This window comes from Fusarium graminearum, chromosome 3 (genome assembly GCF_000240135.3).
Source record: "Fusarium graminearum PH-1 chromosome 3, whole genome shotgun sequence".
Classification (NCBI taxonomy): domain Eukaryota; kingdom Fungi; phylum Ascomycota; class Sordariomycetes; order Hypocreales; family Nectriaceae; genus Fusarium; species Fusarium graminearum.
The window spans coordinates 1,386,272-1,405,902 of NC_026476.1; the positions used below are offsets into that span (position 1 = coordinate 1,386,272).

The following is a 19,631-nucleotide window of genomic DNA, read 5'->3' on the forward strand; positions in this document are numbered from 1 at the left end:
TAAGCCTCCACGGACTCGAACTTTTCCCGTTCAGTATAAAAATAAGATTCAAGACAGCTTACTCTTGTCTTGCTGTCCTGGGTCGTAAAGTTTTCTAAAAAAAAAAAAAAAAGTACCAGTCTTGATGTCAGATGTATCGGTAGTAATAAGTTAAGGACTCTAAACTCTGGTTGAGGCACACTCATGTGACATCAAGTTAGGGTCTGGATTTTACAGAGTGGGAAAGCAAGCAGCATAAGAGCTTGATCTTAAATGGCATAAGCTGATCTACTAACTAGTTACGCCTTCTTTGTTCCATTGTCAAGTTTTTTAATTCTCAGCGGCTGCATTCTTACCGGCCCGGCCGGTTCAACGTGCTGATCAATGATTAGCCACTAAAGTCAATACCAACGATCATCTATCAATCCAGACAATGTCACATCCTGCAGAACCCTATTTTATACATCTGGATCTGAAGAAGCAAATAAGAGAGACAAAAGTCAGGAGGTGAAAGCAAGTTCGAAGTAAGGGAAAAACATGGCCACCCTAGAGCGCAAGGGGACAAATTGCTGTATGGTTTAGTTACACAGCTCGTAATGCACACGAATGAAACCAACACCTGATGAATAATCCGGTTTCAGAGTATGCACCAGCCTCGCAATTAGACTACAAATTACCTGTTATTAAAAGGGAGGGTTGGCGATATCAGATCTGTCGAATGAGATTGTTGGAGAACTAGACATTGTGACAAAAAAGGGAGAACCAGCCACGATATGCGATCTGCAAGTCAGATGGTGGCTGGAAAGAGCGACATGTCTCAGCTACGAAATTCCATAATCGGAGCGACGTTCCGACTCTGTTACAGACAATATTTGCTGTCTTTTTCGACACAAGAACCTTCATGTAAGATCAACCATCAACCATAGTGGAGATCATGGATAGATCACGTTTAACACACGATCGGGAAAGAAACATGAAACGAGAAAATCGCCAGTTGGCAAGATTGTCATGATGACGGGAAGAAGCATTGTATTACCTTGCATTGCGTTGAGATGAAAATGAAACTGGGGAGGCCTGAGGGTGGTGAGTGACGTTGGGATGGATGGAGACTGTACTATAAGGTCCAGGCTTCACACTACAAGGTCCAGGCCAGGACGGTCCAGCTCGACAAGGTCCCCTCACCGCGATGGAAGCTAGAGAGGTTAAGCTTGGGCCACAAGCGAGAGAAAAAAAAAACCGATGATGATGCGGTCCATGACATCAAAGGCCCATATTTTGGCAGGTCCCCTGGTCTGCTTGGCTATCGATTTGTGGCTTAAGTGGCTTGGCCGGCTGCGTGGCCAGTCTGGGCACAGTTCATCAGAGCCAGCTGAACAGGGAACTGAGCATTTTAAGACTCGATTGAACGTTGAAATGGATATTGGATGCATGTTTACCGGTACAGTGTAAGTGGAACGATAGAGTGACTTGGCTCGAGTGGGGCTGGCCTCCGAAATATCAAGAATGAGTGCCATTCTCTGCTAAATGCTGCGATGCTGTGGAAGTTGAGCGAGAAAACCTGATAAGACAATAATGCGAAATGAAAACTGGGATTCGGCATGGCTGTACGGATACTGACAAATAGCAATCGGACATAATGATATTGGGCACACATTGTACTCTGTACTTGTCTGTGTTATCTGTTCCTGAGACATGTACGCACCCTTTGATCACTAGCATCACCATATCTCCAACTCATCCCATCTCAATCGAGAAAAAGTTCCCCAGGAAAAAAGAAGAACATGATTCCGTCTCCCGGTTGCCAGGGGATCGAGAGGGCTAGTGCAGCAAGTCGACCTGAACTTGTTTTTGGGGGATTGCCAAGGATAGACTGGCGCAGGGGTAATTGACGAATCGGAGACAGTCGTAGCACCACTGGCCAAACGACGATAGACCTCACTAAGATGTCGAGGATTGGATACGCCGTACATAGTACGCAATATCACACGTATTATGGGCTACCCGCCAGGTACTTGTGATGTTGGGGATCAGAGTCCAGGGCAACGAGACTGTGATTGCTTGGTAAAGCTCACGGTTTCCGTGACAGGAACCACAGCAGCATGACTTTTGGCAGGCAGCACCCCATATTGGCAATCGTCATGCCTGCTCACAATTCTGGTCTGAGGCCGTGATTCCGGCTCGGCGTACGAAGTCTTTCCTGCCTGTTCTTGAGGTATTAGATCATTTTCTACCGTCTCTCTGGGAAAGTGCACGCAGGGGACTTCCGTCATAGATCAGAGGTAATATCCAGTTTTTTCGTGGCTCGTCAGCTCCAGCTCTATCTTTGCCTCTTGTTAGTGGTAGGACCGACTCAACTATGCGCGACACGAAGCTTTGGCTAGCCTGCACAGCGTGCAAGTACACTTGAGTTTGGGTTATTCAGGTGCACTAGCACTTTAGCAAACAGGTTAGACCAAACGAGGACATCGAGTTTCGGGTTGAACAGGCAGACTACATGCGAATATTACCTACTTTGTCAATCGTGTTTTGCGAGGTATCCCAAAGCTCTGTGCGCCAGAAGTGGGTGCCGATGCGGGTGGTTGGCGATCTAGCGTGGCAGCCCGCCTGGCCCCCCAGCAGGTACCCAAGTTAGTAGGTACCAGCAACCACCCACCTATTGGGGCTTTTCTTCTTCTTCTTCTCCTTGTTGCTTCTCCAATTGCTCCTTGATAATGTGTGTAATCTAATACTGAAACATTTTTCAATCGCATCAAGCACACTGCATTCGCTTAGGATACCGATACTTTGTCGGCGGAGCAAAGGATCCACGCAGAGTCCAAGAGTCGCCAGAATGCCAGCTACCTTTGTAAGCACCTTAACTGGGAGACCGCCACAAAGACTTACATCAACTTCACTGACGTGGTCAAGTATCTTTGACAAGGGTAAACCAAGTATGTACATAATTACAGTACTCTGTACTGTGCTGTGCAGCCCATTGCACCCAATGGTCTGACCTCATCGTGTACTTTACGGCTGCACTGACGTCTGAATCTGAACATGAGTTGCTCGCATTGACTCAATTTCCGTGGCCTAGGCCCGGAGCAAAAAAGAAAAACAGTTGTAATAGACTTGGCTCATCACAATGTCCTTCTGCCATTGATGAGCACAGCATCATAACCTACAAGGGGGCCTCCGTCCGTGTCTTTGGCGGTCCGCGCAGTCTAGTTTAGCGGTGCTGTAGGTACCCAGTGAAGTGGACCTCTAGCTCCGGCTACTAGGGTCCTGCTAGAGTGGGCCCCTCCCGCGCGCTGGGTTGCTCCAAGCCAACCAGCAAGGTTAGGTGCGCACTTAGCAGATTTACGCTTCAATTTGTGATGGAAGTTTCCTCTCAATGCAAGATGGACGTAGACGTAGACAGAACCCCAGAGAGGTTGGCCCAGGCCAAATCGTGCCGTGCTTTCCCTGCCAGACCGCCAATGCCAAGTTGAGAACCGTACTTTTTGGGGCAGGGGAGCTTTAGCTTGCCTGCCTTGTAATTGCTCCTGCCTTACGGATACCACCAGCGCAGCACACCTCGCACCTGCCAGCTTAACGTAAACAACCGTCACGCCAAGATCAAGATTCTGGTTCCCACCTCCCACTTCCCACTCCTGCCTGCTCTTATTAAAGTAACAACTTCTCCCTCTTGTTCCGCATCAGTATCAGTCAAGATTCTTCATTCCAACACCTCACACATCCTCTCCCCAGAAACTTCAGGCCAGTCTCACTTCGTCTCACTCTCACACGAGATCGATCGCTTTCGTTGTCACATATTACTGTAAGTCACCATCACTCGATTCCTGTTCCAGGTACCCCCTCTTCCTCCTGCTTTCTTGTCGGCTCTGTTTGCTTGCCTGCGAGATTCCCTCATTCCAACTTTTGCGCTTGTGTAATTCTGCATCGGAACGCAAGCACTGGAAATCACATTACGAGGTGCTCAGGGTTGCACACGTTGCTCTCGGCTCTTCCATACCTCAAGTGATACACGTCCCCTGGTGTCTCACGCAAACATCACTCGCATGCCTCAGGCGTAGGCCTCCTGGGCTCGCACTTCATTTATTCACAGAGCCGCCGCCCTTGTTTGCAGTGATTCACTGCCCAACTTCCTCTCGCTCCCCTCACTCACCTGCTTCGCTCGCAAACCCACCTTCGTTACCATCGCCATCTTTCTGTCGCTACAAAGATCGCCTCAGTTCTTAACTAACACACCGCCCAGACTCCGATTCAATCAATCAAAATCGTCAAGATGAAGTCTTCTCTCCTCACCGTTTTCGGCCTTGTTGCTGCCGCCGCTGCTCAGAGCTCCGGCGACCTCCCCCAGTGTGGTGTAAGTCAAAATCTCGAATACCCAATAGCGCACCGCTAACTCGCCACAGCAAACTTGTGCTGGCAACATGGTTAGCGCTGCCAAGTCCAAGGAGCTTGGATGTGACGCTGGTGATGTTAGCTGCCTGTGCACCAACCAGGACTTCATCTACGGTCTCCGTGACTGCTCCGCTGCTATCTGCAACTCTGAGCAGGCCGCTGCTGTTGTCGCCTACGGCCTTGCGCTCTGCCGCCAAGCTGGTGTTCAGATTACTACTGGTAGTGCTGGCTCCGTCTCGGCCTCTGCTACTGGCACTGGTGCCGTCCGAACTGTCCTGAGCACCCTTGTTGAGAGTGACACTACTATCACCTCCGCCGTTTCCACCATTAGCGGCACTGCCACTGGCGGCAACGAGGATGACCTCTCTGTCAGCACCTACACTAGTGTTTTCACCAACTCTGCAGGTGATGAGGTTACCAGCACCATCAAGGAGATCCTCGGCGGTGTCGCCCTGACCACCTACACCTCTGGTGGATCCACCATCATTGAGCCTATCGAGACTGCTTCTGCCTCTGCCTCTGCTTCCGCTTCTGACGAGACCGAGTCCGCTCAGGTCACTACCTTCACCACCGACGGCACTGCTGTTGTTCGAACTCTGACCACCGTTACCACCGGTTCTGAGACCGACTCTGCTGACACTGCTGAGGTCACCACATTCACCACTGATGGCACCGAGGTCGTCCGAACTCTGACCACCGTTACTACCGGTTCTGAGTCCGAGTCTGGATCTGTTTCGGAGACTGTTACTGACGCCTCCACCGTCACCGAGGGCTCTGGCACTGCTACTGGCACTGAGGCCTCCGCCAGCGCTTCTTCTACCGAAACTGACAACGCTGTAAGTTCACACACATACTCACACAATATTCTCCAGCATTTACTAATAGTTCATAGGCTGTTGCTCAGATGACTGGTGCCCCTATGGGCGTCATCGCCGCTGCTGGTCTCGCTATGCTCCTCCTCTAAATCAAGGATGGATTCGATTTTGACGTTTAATGCTTTTTACGTTGCACATGTTTGTTACATAATTCACGCCTGTACCTCGATCTTTTGGGACCCTTAGCATATTTCCTCGGTGCAAGGAGTCGGTTTGCGGAAGAATCTTCACATTATGGAGAAATGGAAACGAGGTGAATGGACATGACAGGGCAGGTTTTTCGAGGCTTTAATGACGCATACGGCTTATCTCTCCTTTAATGGACACGACAAGAAATGTTAGAACGGATGGGATTTTGATGTTGTTTGTGAGGCGAGGAGGTGGCGTGACATGAGACGACGACGGGAGATGGCATGCTCGTGCTGCCGTCACACAAGGCCTGTGTTGTCTTTCATGGTTACATGGGTTCTGGGATGGTGGTGATACCCGGGCCGACGGCCTGACTTCGGGGGTGGACTTTGCTTCTCGCATTCATTGAGAATTAGTAATAGATAATCTTCTTCACGACTATATGCTTTTCCAATCCCATGACTCAAGTGAAACGATGAGACACTATTTCTCCAGATGGGATGACTTCTAGGCATATCTCTTCACGAGTGTATTCTAATCAAAATGGTTGAGGCAAACACTGGTGTACATATGTGCAACTTTAGTCTTGGAAGACAAGGCGTTTGCCAGCAACCGCATTTGCACACCTTGTTCCATGTGTAGCACTACTATCGATTTATATTAACAAACACTCTTATGTACTCCACTGACGTCAAGGCAGTTGAAAGAGCCGTAAAGATAAAATGTCTTCGTATGTATTGGCTGATTCAGTAGCAAACATGATATCCATCCGGGTTGTATCTTGATCAAGTTTTCCTTTAGATTCGAGGGGCTGGATGTAAGGTCATCTCTGTAATCGTGTATGCCTGAAGAAGTGTAGGTTCGTGTAACTTTGAGACGATGACGATGGTAAGACTATGGGCACCCTGAGCATTTAGACTTTTGTCCTTCTCCTTAAGTTCTTTGGAATTCTATCTCCTCCAGTGGGATTCGATTGTCCTAATCACAATGACGTTCGGTATGGCAGCCGTGGTACAGTTTCTATTAGAGATGACGATCCCAGACCCCTCAACCGATACTGATGATATCCAAGCGTGGGATGTCTCACACATACTTTGGGCATAAGTGATTGCTTAGAGTATACGTGTCAATGTTAAGGAGTCTGTTTATGTAGTTCTAGGCAAGACTCAACAAACTTGGGAGTACCTGCCAATGTAGTGGAAATCCGAGTCACGATTCTGCTAGATTTTCTGAACACGAGCCTGGTGCTTAGAAGGCGGGATTTACATTGACCTTGAGGAGCTTTGTGGTGTAAGAGTATGCATATTTATACGTCTTTGACTGGATTGTGCTAAGAGATTGGAGGTACTAGACAGTCATGGCTTGAGGACAGTGAGCCACATTGGTGTAATAGAGTTGTACTTCCTGAAGAGTCTCAGTGAGAATACGGACTTGATACCGAGGTCCTTGCTCGAGGCATGAATTCAATCAAGTGGGTTTTTTTCTTGTCCTCGGCAGTATTTTCAAGGACGTGTAACAAATCACTTGGCTGCAACTGGTATTAACAAACGTATTCGAACAATACATAAATGTGCATATACTAACTATATCTTTTAGTCTATCTCATTAGCATAACATAGTTTAGTCGATTAGTAGTTGACAGAGAAGTAATGTTCTGTCATCAAGTTTGCGTGAGCAATTATCTTATAGCACCTATGTCAGGGGTTGCCCAAACACGAAAGGCATTTGCTTCCTGTGTGAGCCTGTATTAAAGCTTCTCATGTTACTACCAGAAAGCAATTCAGAATTGTATATAAAAGTGAACAATTGCCATTTACTTATCTTATTGACGGTCATCGCACGCAGTTGGAGCAGTTCTACGTGTAGCTCAAGCGGTGGTGTAGTCAGACACTGGGAAACGTACAATCTGTCAAGAAATCAGTACACCAATGCTTCGCTAAGAAATACTGTTCTCAAGGAAATTCCTAATGCTCGTGGCCAGCTGTAGAAACAGTGTGCTGCTAGATATAGAGCTATCGATCAATAAAAAGAAAACGGGCAGAGATCTCATCAGTGTCACACCAGAAGTGCGAGCAGCTCTTGAGATCCCGTTGCGTGATTTTAGAACTTTTGATGAACTCGGACTTGCGAGGTATGTTCTGACATTGGTGTTCACGAGTTCAGCTGGTTATATTGTGGTCAAATGCGAAATTGAGCTTCATAGGGACTCACTCAACAGAGTCCCTGAACACCAAAATTAATTGAAATAGTAAACTAGTTATCTGTCGTGTTCTTCCAAATATCCCGAAATGATGTAAAGGCCGTTATAAAGCACAATTGTGAACAAGGATCCTCGGCTGTATAAATCGAGGTTGACGATGCACCTCGCGCTATGCAAAGGGAACCAAGCGCAGGAAACGAGAAGAATCAATGCATTCCAGCCGCTCAACAAAATCAAGGTATCAGAAATGTCATGCCCCATATCTCAAGAGCGAACCACAGGCATGCAGATTCTCACAGTTCCTCACTCACTTGGCCGTCGATAAGTCCCCGGTCACGGAATAGCCGCACCGTCTTCGATTGCTGGGGATCACAGAGCAACACTCCGTGTTCTTCAAAATACTCAGTCACCTTATCGTAGACTTCCTCGGATCCAAGCTTGGGGGTTGACAACTCAATCTCCATGAGGTGCAATTTTCCAGCTACAACATCATCAAGCTTTGCTTTATGTCCCAAGATCTTCAACTTCCATTTGCCGTCAGGGAATGGTCCGTAAGGGACAAGACCATCCCAGTCAATGTCGTCGTACTTCTCGGCGAAGCGAACTTGATCCTCGCTCCATATTTCCTTTGTCTTGTCGCTTAACAGATACCGCGCTCCACACGTATAAGGGATATAGTCTCCATATCGGTCCCAGACACAATCCGCGCCGGGAGGCAGACGGGCGGGCTTCTCATCGAAGCGAACCTTGATGACAGAAAAAGGGTCACCTTTGTTGACCTTTGTGCGAAACATCACGCCTTGCTGCGCGTGTGTTGGCGGCATCGTATCGAAATATGTGATCGGGTTTTGTTTGTAAGGCGCACGAACTTCCTCGCCCAGCTTCTCCAGAACGGCTGCTGCGTCCCGGTCACATAGCGACCATTGAAGATGGATGTTTTCGCCCTTATTAAGACAATAAGAAGGATTGGCGATCAACGCCAATGCGACAAGGCTGTAGGACTTCATGGTAGGATTCGATCTGGTCCTGATATAGTACCCAAACGTAGCACAAAAATGAACAATTCACGGCGCAAGAATAGAGAGAAAGGTGAATGAAAACGAGTGAGATAGGTGTTTAAAGTGAGATATAGCAACAAATATACCCGTCAGGTTGTTCCGACAACTTTTTGTGACGCACATTTAATCTTCATGGTGGCACATGTGATGCACCAAATATGCGGTAACCACTGACACAGGAAGGACCACGATGATCTATCACAGCGTGCAGCTCAATAGTCCATAATTTTCACGCCTGACAGCGGTACAGCCAGCCACAGATCGCCGGCTAAAGGGACGCGCAACCAATTGAGCTTTGATGAGAGAAGCCAACATATTGATTTGTAGGACACGTCCCTCTTCAACTGAATGTTGATATGGATATGATAACTGGGTGCGCTCAACTGAGACACTAGGAGATCTTCATATAAGAACGCGGCGGTAAACTCCATCTGTGCGTGCCTATCGTGCGGCCTGATACGTCATGTCAGCACTGTACTATGCTAGGTAGCTAGTGGACGAGGTTGTTGTCAGCACCCCAACAACTCCAATAGTAAACGAGATATTTCTTTACCAATATCCTGACAACCCGTAATCAACTCAAAAAGGTACGCATGAGTTGGCAAGTTGTCAGGAAACGCAGGAACTTTGAGTATTTGCCTGTTCTTGCGTGAATATTGAAGGAGCGTGTGAGATAGCTCCAGGCGCTCACAAGGCTCTGCCGCGAATATGCAGCCCGGCAAACTCGGCCAGAGTCGTGAACCGTCATTGCGGTAAAGACGGCAGAAGTGGAGGAGGGCCTCGAGTATGTGTATACCCACAGCCACCAAGCTCTGGATCCCAGATCAATCAAGGCGAGCGGCTCTTGGAGATGTCAAGGAAGGGAACAACATAAGTTATGTAGGGCTGTCAACTAACGTTAGCTCCAGATTGGATGCAAGGCGTAGAAACCCACATCTCCCGACAAGTCAAAAGATATGCCGTCGGGTTCAGCTGCTATTTTCACGATAGGAATAGCAACAGGAAGATCAATCAACCTCACACATGTGATGCGTAGAGGTTTTTAGACATTCGTCGTTCACCAGGTTGCGGAGTAACGGAACTCACAGAGGGTGTGTGCTGCAGCTATCACGGCATGCCGGAAAGACGTAGAGTATGCAGGAGGAGAGTTCTCACTACAGATAAGCCAACAAGAGATGCTGCAAAATCCCGATATCAGGAAATCCTCCAACCGTTCCTTTGCGGTGTGACGTTGAACACCAGCTGCCAAAAATCTCCGTGGCTTGAAGAGAGGAATGTTGGCGCGTAGATCGGTGCCACTAAGAGATGGCTATCCTGCATTTTTGGCATTGCCCATCATGCGCAATAAGACGCTGGAGACAAGGTCGATCAGGGTTACATGGGAAGCTCGTCCAGTCTGGTTGAGACTTTGAAGGGGGCTCTCATGTCTAATCGTTGATGATTTCACAGACCATAATCCAATGTTGTATTTCTGACATGTGAAAGTGGCTGTGAGTGGGCCGTGGAGGACTTTAGTGACAGGGGACAAGAAGGAGATGCATGCCACGTAGCAGGGGGGTTCGGTTCGGGCATCGAGCAAGGGATCCTTGGGGCTCTGAGCCAGCTGATCGGTCGATAAGGTAATAAGAGCGATCCCATCAACGTGATGCGGCAAAGGAAGTATGTTCGAAAGAGGAATCAAGTTCGTAGCCATGGGACTCGAACGCGCTGGGGCAGAGCCGCTTTTCTGGAAACAAGCTCGATTATTTTAGCTTGGCTTCCGAGGCCATCCGTCAAGCTCGTGTCTGATATCGGACTGAGCCGCGGCAGATGGAACGACATCAGTCATGTCGGACAACAGGATGGTTGGTTTCTTATCAATGCCTTTGGATTTGCGAGAGCCCAAACACTTCACAGGGCGGCCGCACCAACTGAGTAACGGCTGCAACGAGGAAGGTTCAGAGACAATGGGCTGATACGGGTTTGTTTGGCTGAAATCGACGATGCGGATCAGGGATTCGAGTTCGGTCTGGTTGCTATTGCTACCCAGACTGCTGTGTTGTAGCTTAATAGACTTTGAGATAAGCCTCAGTCGGGGATTAGCCGGTGACCGAGCACTTGTTGACGCATGCGAGAGGACGCGGATTTGGACAGGCGTCGTATAGAAACGCATCATGACGATGGAATTGTATTATCTGCTTATACATTGCATTGCATTGTGTAGTATCCGTAACGTACAGTACTCTATGGGATTTCGGAGTTCTTAACTCCGTCTATTCCCTTCATCTTCATGTGCCAATAGAGCTTTTTGAGGATACTGATAAGCTTGTAAATGTACGCGACTGCGGATATCAGTGTATGCGCCCTAAACTGATAGATCTCATGTTCTCGGGATACCCAAAGTGAACACAGCTTTCTTATGCCAACTGCAGCTGCTTCTCTTGTCATTTGTGATCAACGCCAAGAATGCATGGCGTCGATGCTGGTGTGGCGATTGTCATAGATGTCAGCAACGAAGTAACTTGGCAAGATAAATTGTTGAGGAGCTTGAATTTGAATTGAGCATCTTGATTTGATGTTTGGGGGGAAAAAAGGGAAGCGTTTATTGCTAGTGCGAGTGAGTGTGAGAGTGTGAGTGAAAGTGAGTGTGGGGTGAGGGGCAGGGGAAAGGGAAGGTGGGAGCCACTTTCACATGTAAACCACTTTCACTTCCACTTTCACCTGCACCTGCATTTATTTTGCTGCATGGCAGGGACAATTTACGCGAGTAGTACCCAAACCCGTACCTGCTCAATTAATCAAAGAGACAAGTGAAACGAGGAATGAGCACTTTAGATGCAGAGCATGCGGCTGAGTCGACCCATCATGTTGAGCTCTGGTGGTGTCACAAACGACAAAAGACCAACAGCATGGACATGGACCCCACTACCAGGTACAGAGGATTGATGAGCAATTATCATGAGATAACGAGAATGACAGTCAAACTCGTGGCTGAGATGTGATTTACCGCACATGTCTAGCATGACAGTCTCCATCTATATCTCTGTCTATCTCTCCATCTCTCCTTATCCCTCCGGATCGAAAAGGGAGACTCGTGAGAAACAAAAACAAATGATTCAAGGCATGGATGGAATCAGCCACAGATTGCTCAAGTTGTACAAAACCATCCAAGCTACGTCAAGTACCCACTCACCCAAAATAGCTCTAAAAGATACCTGGTCTAGTACAAGCACATGTTTTCTCTAGCACATGCAAACCTGGACATCATCTCCAACTGCTTGCGATGGCGAAAAAACAGCTGCAACAATTGGACCTCGACGTTTTCGTGAGGGTGGGTTACTTTCCGGTCTCATCGACCCCCTACTTCCCTGGGTAGGTTGCATCTATCCATCGGTGCATTTATTAAGTACTAGACGGAACCCTTTCCATCTTGTTCCCCTTCTTCTTCTCCCGAGTGCCTGACTCTAGATCATCATCAAACCTCTAGGTAAGTGCCATACCTAACGTTCTTCCTGTGGCGTCCCACCAACCAACTCTCAATCCCATACTCCCCTCCTCCTCTCTGACCTCACACACCCTCCTTCATAAGCTTCCCGAATTCTTCTCTCAGCTGTCTCCTCCTCGTCATCTCTTTCCCGGCTGCTACTTTTTAGTCTCTGCAGGCCCGCTTCAATTGCGACCATCCCGCTTCCCCTCTTCGCCCAACTTCTTCCACTTTACACTACCTTCCCTGAAGCTCTACTCTCTTACACAACCTGGTCTAACTCTGTTCCAAGCTTCTTTACTTAAGTTACGCTATTCGATTGTTCCTTCGACCTAGTACCTGCGCAACCGAGCAATTGACTTCATCTTGAACCTTGCGACCTCTTATCGTCCCTTCGATTTATACCGATTTTCCGCGATTAACCTGCAAACATCACCATGTCTCACCAAGTCAACGGCGACGTGAGCCCTGCTCAATACTCTGCTTTCATTCAAGTACGTAAAACCAGTAGCACTTCTCCGCAGCATAAACTAACACTCTTGCAGCATCTCCTCAACTACCCTGTTATCAGCGACGGCGTCCACACCTTCAAGTCCAACGAACTCGGTCAGCGCTCCATCAGACTTAGTGACGCCGCCTACCAGACCTTTGCTGCCCCCGTCGTTCCCTACTTCTCCAGAGGCTACCAGTATGTCTCACCTTACGTCCAGAAGGTCGACAACCTAGGCGACAAGACCCTCGATCGCATCGACGAGAAGTTCCCTGCTGTCAAGAAGCCCACCGACGAGCTCTACCAAGATACCCGCGCTCTCATCATGTTTCCTCTCCAGAAGGGCCTTGAGGGCAAGGACCATGTCTTCCAGGTCTACAACTCTGAAATCAAGAAGGTTGAGCAGGGAGGTCTCGTCGCCCATGGAAAGGCTGCCGTTACCACCGTTCTCGTCGTCAGCAACGAGACTCTCTCTTGGTTGAGCTCTTTCTTGCACCAGAAGAAGGCAGACACTACCAACGCCATCAATGAGAAGATCAACCAGTAAACATCTCGCTGTCATGACTATGGCGTCATTAGTTTGATGACCACAGTCACTGCAAAGCAAATTTATACCCTCCTTGTTTCTTTTTAATTACGGGATTGTTTTTGAAAATACGGGGTTTCTCGTTGTATTTCTACTCCCTTTTTGCTTCTTGGAGTTCTGGATGCCGCGAGAGTCCAGAAAGGCTGCTCGGGCCTGTTACTCTTGGCGTCACATGTACCTCTCCTGGCTTGTATCCCAGATATGACCTTGCTTCTTCGCAGGACGCATCAGTACGAACCACAGCTTTAAGCATTGCTCGTTCCGGGTACTTTGCCATCGCGCTGGAAGGGTATCATGTTATCCTCTATTGTAAGAGATGGGCGGGAGATTGAGGTGGCTGATCCAAGCGTGTCATTGTCATCGTTGAGCATTCCCTCAAAATTTACATGTGAAGGATACGCCTCTGGTGGAAGGGATCGTCTTTGTTGGAGGATGTTGACTTTGAAAGACTTAAAATGAGTTAATAGAATTTTCTTTTTTATGAAACTTGACATGTGACTGGTATCAACACCACGCAATCGGAAAGCTTTGGAGTGAAATTTCTATCATCAAGTATAGGCAGCCAGCTCCTACAAACTTGATACGCACAATGAGATGTACTTGAGCCATTGAATTCCACATATCGAAGCTACTTCTTTATGATGATACATATAACCTGAATTCCATTATACTGATCATTAGTGGTTAAGAACACCAATCCTATTCATATGCTATGTTCTATGTAGCCGGGAACTTTTCGGTGTGGCTTTACCAAACATGGTTTTGTGCTATATTAATAGGAAGCTCGACGATAGATACCACTTCTAATAGCCCTGCAGCTTTACTGAACTTGGCTACTGGCATCTCTACGGTTGTTCTTCTGGGGCCCTACTGTTAAGGTCACTTCTCTTTTCGTCAAGGTGCAAAGTGTCTTATCATTCATAATATCTCTTTGAAACATTGTAAACCTTTATCAAAGAGTTCATATTCTCTACTTGTCGTAAGAAGAATATGAGACAGAGAACTGCCAACGTTTGAGTCAATTTTAGACACCTGACTTACGCACAATAGGGTAGGCTATAGTGTTAAATTTATATATTGACTCCGCGATGGGAATTCGACGATAGCACACGCATGTAAAGCATTGTTCAAAATCTGGATATATCACGGGATATGAAGGCCCTTTTTAAACATATGAAACGGTCCTATATGTTGATTCGATGTGTTGATTGGGTGAAAATGAAGTCCTGATATACAGTTCACCCTCGCGCTGACAAACCGGGGCTAGTCATCCGACCTCCAAAGTCAAAAGTTCAACTCTGCGGCAAAAGTATATATCATCCTTTCAATTGTCTATTATGAATCTTCGAATTGATGTCCATTTCTGAAAGGATTGTGTTTACTCGTGGGTATTACTGTTTCATTCCTGTACAACATAGGGGGTTAGGTAAAAGGGATGAACAAGGGTTTTGATGGCTTCGCTAAATGGTCATCTTTCTTCGTTGGAACCTCTTGCAGGTAAGTGGTGTATATATATGTCAATCTGCAGCTTCAGGCTGAGTTTGACTATTCGTTTTAACGTGGTGATACTGCTATGGAGCCGTGGTGTTTATCTACCAGCAACTAAAGACGTTCGATTGAGAAGTAAGAAGAACTTGCGAGGTATGAATCAGTCTTCTTGCTTATATCCACACGTTTATAGGTTTATATGCGGTCTTATTGTTAAGGTTGCTACTCTCTTTGGAGATGAAAAGCACCACCATATTATTATAGGTTTATATATACCCAAGAGTATACGAGTTTGTCGTGTAAGTTTCGAAGTCATGGTTGGAAATGGAGATTACGGACAGCAACCGAAAGGTTATTCACCGCCGCGTAGACGAAGCTTTCTCTGGAGAAAATATATAAACAAGAATAAGCCTTTTATTTGTGTTACTCAACTTTTCCACTTGACCAAATTCTCAAAACATCTTCATACTCTCGAGTTGCACACCCTCTACCGGGGCTCTTCGTCAACTACCACATTGCAAAGACTATAAACCCGACGATACCACATCATGGCCACCATACACTTAACCGCCGGCCGGACATTCGGAATTCGTACGGTCGAGGTTCCTGCAGTTGCCTCACCGAAGGGCAAGGTTGTGATCTTTAACGGATCCTCGGCCTCGACAAGAGCCGCCGTCTTTGGAGCCCTTGAGTCACAGCTTGTCGACCCCAGAACTCAGATAATCGACAGCTATATCATGGGCAAGCCACCCAGCTCCGACCTGATTGAACGAGAGCTGCGGTCAGTTTATATAGAGCAGGTGTTGAAGTCTGCAGATGAAGGGCACCCGATAGTTCTGGCAACTTGTCTGTTGAACAACTCCGAGGGTCGGCGAGAGCTTGAGAATATCTTGTCCATCTCCCGCAACAAGCAGGTCCCCCTGGTCTGGGTTGATGCCGACTTTGAACCCAGAGACTCTAGATGCTGCAGGCCTGAGATTGTTTATCGAGAATCATGCTTCGGCTCGGGTGCGGTGGGGACCATACTTCCTTCAAGAACAAAAATCGACTTGGAGGGTATCGAACTGGTTACTCGAATGTTCACTCCAGCGCACACTACACAGGAAGCTGTGCAGGAGCTCTTGTACCTTATGCGCTCAACCAGGAGATGATTCGAAACAGCCGACAAATTCTACTTGACATCGTCATCGTGTTTGGCGAAGAATGATGCCATTTTGTTTGTATTGCGGGTGGTTTGGTATGGATAGACAAGAGTCACGAGTCACGAACTGGTTGGTTGCACTGCATGTTTGCAACACCATTTAGGCAGTTTACCCTGGACCGGCATTCCTGGATGGAACAATATCACATCATTAACACCCTTGTTTTGTCTCATGTTCGGAAACAACGGAACTCAACTGCAGCTTGATGCGGCGAGTCGAACACATGCGGCGCATTGTGTGAGCACTGTAATGTTTGCAAGGCACATGAGAGGCACAGTAGATAAAACATGGCTTATGTTTTGTACATGTACATAAAGTCAAGCCAAGACAAGGTGTTTACACAAGTGTCGATTGAATGGACATTGTATTCTCCAATACGGAAAACAAACAAGGCTTCTCGTAGTGCAACCAAACGGGAAGTCTATGCGGAATGAATATCTGAGACTTATAATTAGGTCTTACGCTCAAGTCCGAATGTCCACAAAGGCCAAGACATTCGGCGCCATAAAACGTGAGATGTCGAATTTTCCTCGAGTCGGTAGCGAGAGGAGGATCGACAGGCAAGTGCTGTCTAGCTGATGACGAGAAGAGACGAGGCCGAGCGGCCTGCCCCATTGACAATCTCTCTCATCTCTCGCCTCGATTAGGGGGGCTCAAGCCACGGAGAAACTAACGGCCAGCTTCATGGTGTCTGTGTAGCTTTGGCAGGCCGGGGTTTACGATACTATTGGAAGCTTAGAGTGCACATGGGCAAGTGCGCCAAAGGGAATGGATGGATATAATGATCAATCGTCATGACGAGTGAGGGATTTGGGAGAAGGAAACGGAAAAGGTTGATAAGAATGTGTACAATGGACATGGACATGGACATGCTATCAACATGGTGCTTTAATTAAACGGGGATCAGGAGGACGGGATAGGAGAACAGGGTCCGGGGCAAAGGACCAGACTTGGCGTAGACCGTTGGTTAATCCCACCTTGAAAAGAAGAAAAGAAGCAAAAGCTCGTTAGCCAAGGATGTTGCAGTTGAAGAATGATCAGTAAGAATGAGAACACACAGGTGACTACTATACGAGATGATAGGTAATATCAAGCCATAACAAAGTACAGTATTGCCTGAGCGCCGCCCTTTTACTTGAGCCCAGAGATGCATATCGCATATTGGAACAATAAGGGATATCTTCAGCCGTTAGTCAAGATGATCGACAGCATTAGACTGGAGAAAGAGATTTTGAGCGAATTGTCTGTGGACGAAGAATCGGGGTTCAGAGCTTTGCAGTAGGTATGTAGGTATGTCAAGATTGCCTGTTGGTTCGTGAATGAGGCCATCTGGGGGACACTTGAAACGCTCGGCGGACTCAATAGCGTGTTGAAAAGAGTAGAGAGTGGATCTAACTAGATATAGTCCTAGTCCTAGGAGGTAGTCTTGCAGTAGTCCATGGTCGCCCGGTAGTTTGGTAGTTGCTGACGAGGAACGGTAATTACGTACTGTTGCTTAGCGAGATAATAGTGTCGGTACCGGTACATCTATACTCTATGATTAGAATGAGGGACTTGAATCCATCACCAATACCACAAAACAAACAGGTGAAGGCTATGCGTGCGATAGACCGTCGCCAAGGTATAATTCTGGTATTGTTACATACATAGTCTATATGCAGCTTTCAACTCAAGCCAACAGGGACAGTTCACTTAGTACCTACCTATCCAACGGTTATCTTCATGAACCAGTGGCGACAGCATTGATAACAAGTTTGTTATTATTGTTGGTGCATAGTATCAATATACATCCAACAATTGTCTCCAAAGTCAACGGCTCGCTTCGTATCCGACCCTTGTCTGCCCTCTGACTCCTGTCATTGCATAAGACTCCATTCATGGAAACCACTTGCCACTTCTCCATCTGAAACAAATCTGCAGCATTCGATGATCTTGCTAATTATTTGAGAAACTATATTTTAGAAAGCAGATCATCAATTGCTCGCCACCAGTTTATATCGCTTCATTCGTTGAGAGTTTGGCTTTGCGTGCCCGTGCGCGGACAAATGCATCTCCAAGGTGGAACACGCACACATAATTATCCATGCTTTCGATGAATATGCATGCATCGTCAGGTAAGCCGTACAGAAGCGAGAAGCACGAGCAGGGGATAGACGTAGGTGACTGGCATCATAAACTCACTTGGCGTGAAGCTGAAAAGGAACACTACCAAAACCTATCCCTACCGTTTATCGAGGATACCGTTCTTAACAGCTTCACCTGTTGCCTTGGATTGATCTTGTCTACTGCACCGTAGCTCACCTACAGTCACCCACCAGATGATGCCAACGGCGGCCGCATAGATTTCCTGTTTCGTTTCCAGGGCCTGGGGTATCCCTGTCGATCGTTTCCGCGCCTGGTCACATCGTCTGTCAAAGTCTCCCATGAGTTGGACTAGAGAAGGTCAAGCCTCGGGATAGTTGTGAGATTGATATTAAATGGGCAGGAAAATCATGGCTAGTTAGACTGATTAGACTTGTTAGATAGAGTTGGGTACAATGAGCAATTACAACAAATTGTTTGGATGTACCTGTACGAGGCTGAGATGTTCGTGTTTCGTTCTTCATTTCCATAATTAGTCTTAGTCCGTTCGGTATACAACAAAGCCAGCCACAAGGTAGCCCAAGGACAGACTTGTGAGCACATTGTGCTCGCTTCTTGTTCTCCTTACACTGCAGATCTTTTCACGGTGGCGGTTCTCTTGCTCGTCTAGAAGACGTTTTGCTTTTCGGCTCTCCCTTTATCTTGATCTGTCAGAGACATGCAGACAATAGTTTTGGGCACTGCAGCAAGAGACGAACCAGTCAAAACCCAAAATCCATTCAACCCGAACAATAAACAAAGACAATTTCCCTTTTCCAGGTAGGGGGACCAGAGTTCGCCTCCCTTGCTTACTATTGGCTCTGTTGTCTTTTTTGGGATAGGCCTTGGGTGCCAGAAAAGCTAGCCACTAGGAGCATTAGAGATGAAATTAGTAGGTCAGCTTATGTTATTTAAACTATACTTTTTGGGCTATTTATTTTTGTGCACCAAGACTTGAGAGGTCACTTTTTCTGCTACCTACTAGCTGGGGTTCACTTTATTGAGTGGGGGTTGATCATCTTTGGCACAGTCGCAGTGGGACATGCGCTATGGAAATATCCAGACACAAAATGACAGAGAGTTGAGACCTGGACGGAGTTTCAAAGTCGTTGGAGGAATTGAGATTTGTCATATACTAGCAGATGGTGATATCCATACTTGACAGGAGTGGAATGAGATCAGTATCTAAAGAAACAGACAACCATCTATGCATCTACATCCTCGTGATAGGAGATGTATCCATGGGCAACAAATTTTCAATTGGACGCTTCCCCACTTATCGTCAAGGCTTTACTATGGAAACTGACAATTTTAAACATTGTCATCATCTGGTGACATCGTCCGAATTGCCAGAGGAACATCAGACTCTTGCCCAGAACATTAGGATACCGCAATAGTGAAGAGATAGTGGGACTGTACATGCATAATTACAAGAGCCGTTCCCTTGCATTGGAGACTGGTAGTTATATGTCCCGGCGGTATTATATCAAGTACCCACTACTACAGAGTACTTGGCGAGGTTATGCTTGTATGTTAACAATAGTATGTTTTGATTTTAGTTGTCCCTGGGTCCTCCAACCTCTTTTCTCTCGATCTCTCGCAAGAAGAAAAAGAAAGAGAACGAGAGGGGAAGAGGGGCGGTTGGGCATTGTTAGCT

At 47.1% G+C, this 19,631-nt stretch overlaps 5 protein-coding genes across 5 annotated transcripts; 3 read left to right on the forward strand and 2 right to left on the reverse strand.

The window, feature by feature from the left end:
* Positions 1 to 3,610: 3,610 nt before the first annotated feature.
* Positions 3,611 to 5,807, forward strand: FGSG_05175 (uncharacterized protein). Its single transcript, XM_011325377.1, has 4 exons — positions 3,611 to 3,775; positions 4,214 to 4,324; positions 4,374 to 5,198; positions 5,255 to 5,807. The coding sequence occupies exons 2-4, from the start codon at positions 4,244 to 4,246 to the stop codon at positions 5,324 to 5,326; spliced, it is 978 nt and encodes a 325-aa protein (XP_011323679.1). The 5' UTR covers positions 3,611 to 3,775; positions 4,214 to 4,243; the 3' UTR covers positions 5,327 to 5,807.
* A 2,052-nt stretch (positions 5,808 to 7,859) lies between these two features.
* On the reverse strand, positions 7,860 to 8,573 carry FGSG_05176 (uncharacterized protein; the record flags this gene model as incomplete). The annotated part of the gene is made up of 1 exon (XM_011325378.1): positions 7,860 to 8,573. One exon carries the CDS (start codon positions 8,571 to 8,573, stop codon positions 7,860 to 7,862), a length of 714 nt encoding a protein of 237 aa, XP_011323680.1.
* A 1,798-nt stretch (positions 8,574 to 10,371) lies between these two features.
* On the reverse strand, positions 10,372 to 10,776 carry FGSG_12696 (uncharacterized protein; the record flags this gene model as incomplete). The annotated part of the gene is made up of 1 exon (XM_011325379.1): positions 10,372 to 10,776. One exon carries the CDS (start codon positions 10,774 to 10,776, stop codon positions 10,372 to 10,374), a length of 405 nt encoding a protein of 134 aa, XP_011323681.1.
* A 1,289-nt stretch (positions 10,777 to 12,065) lies between these two features.
* FGSG_05177 (uncharacterized protein) lies at positions 12,066 to 13,710 on the forward strand. Its single transcript, XM_011325380.1, has 3 exons — positions 12,066 to 12,090; positions 12,380 to 12,581; positions 12,633 to 13,710. Exons 2-3 carry the CDS (start codon positions 12,525 to 12,527, stop codon positions 13,122 to 13,124), a joined length of 549 nt encoding a protein of 182 aa, XP_011323682.1. The 5' UTR covers positions 12,066 to 12,090; positions 12,380 to 12,524; the 3' UTR covers positions 13,125 to 13,710.
* Positions 13,711 to 15,199: 1,489 nt separating this feature from the next.
* Positions 15,200 to 15,802, forward strand: FGSG_05178 (uncharacterized protein; the record flags this gene model as incomplete). The annotated part of the gene is made up of 1 exon (XM_011325381.1): positions 15,200 to 15,802. The coding sequence occupies one exon, from the start codon at positions 15,200 to 15,202 to the stop codon at positions 15,800 to 15,802; it is 603 nt and encodes a 200-aa protein (XP_011323683.1).
* Positions 15,803 to 19,631: the final 3,829 nt, after the last annotated feature.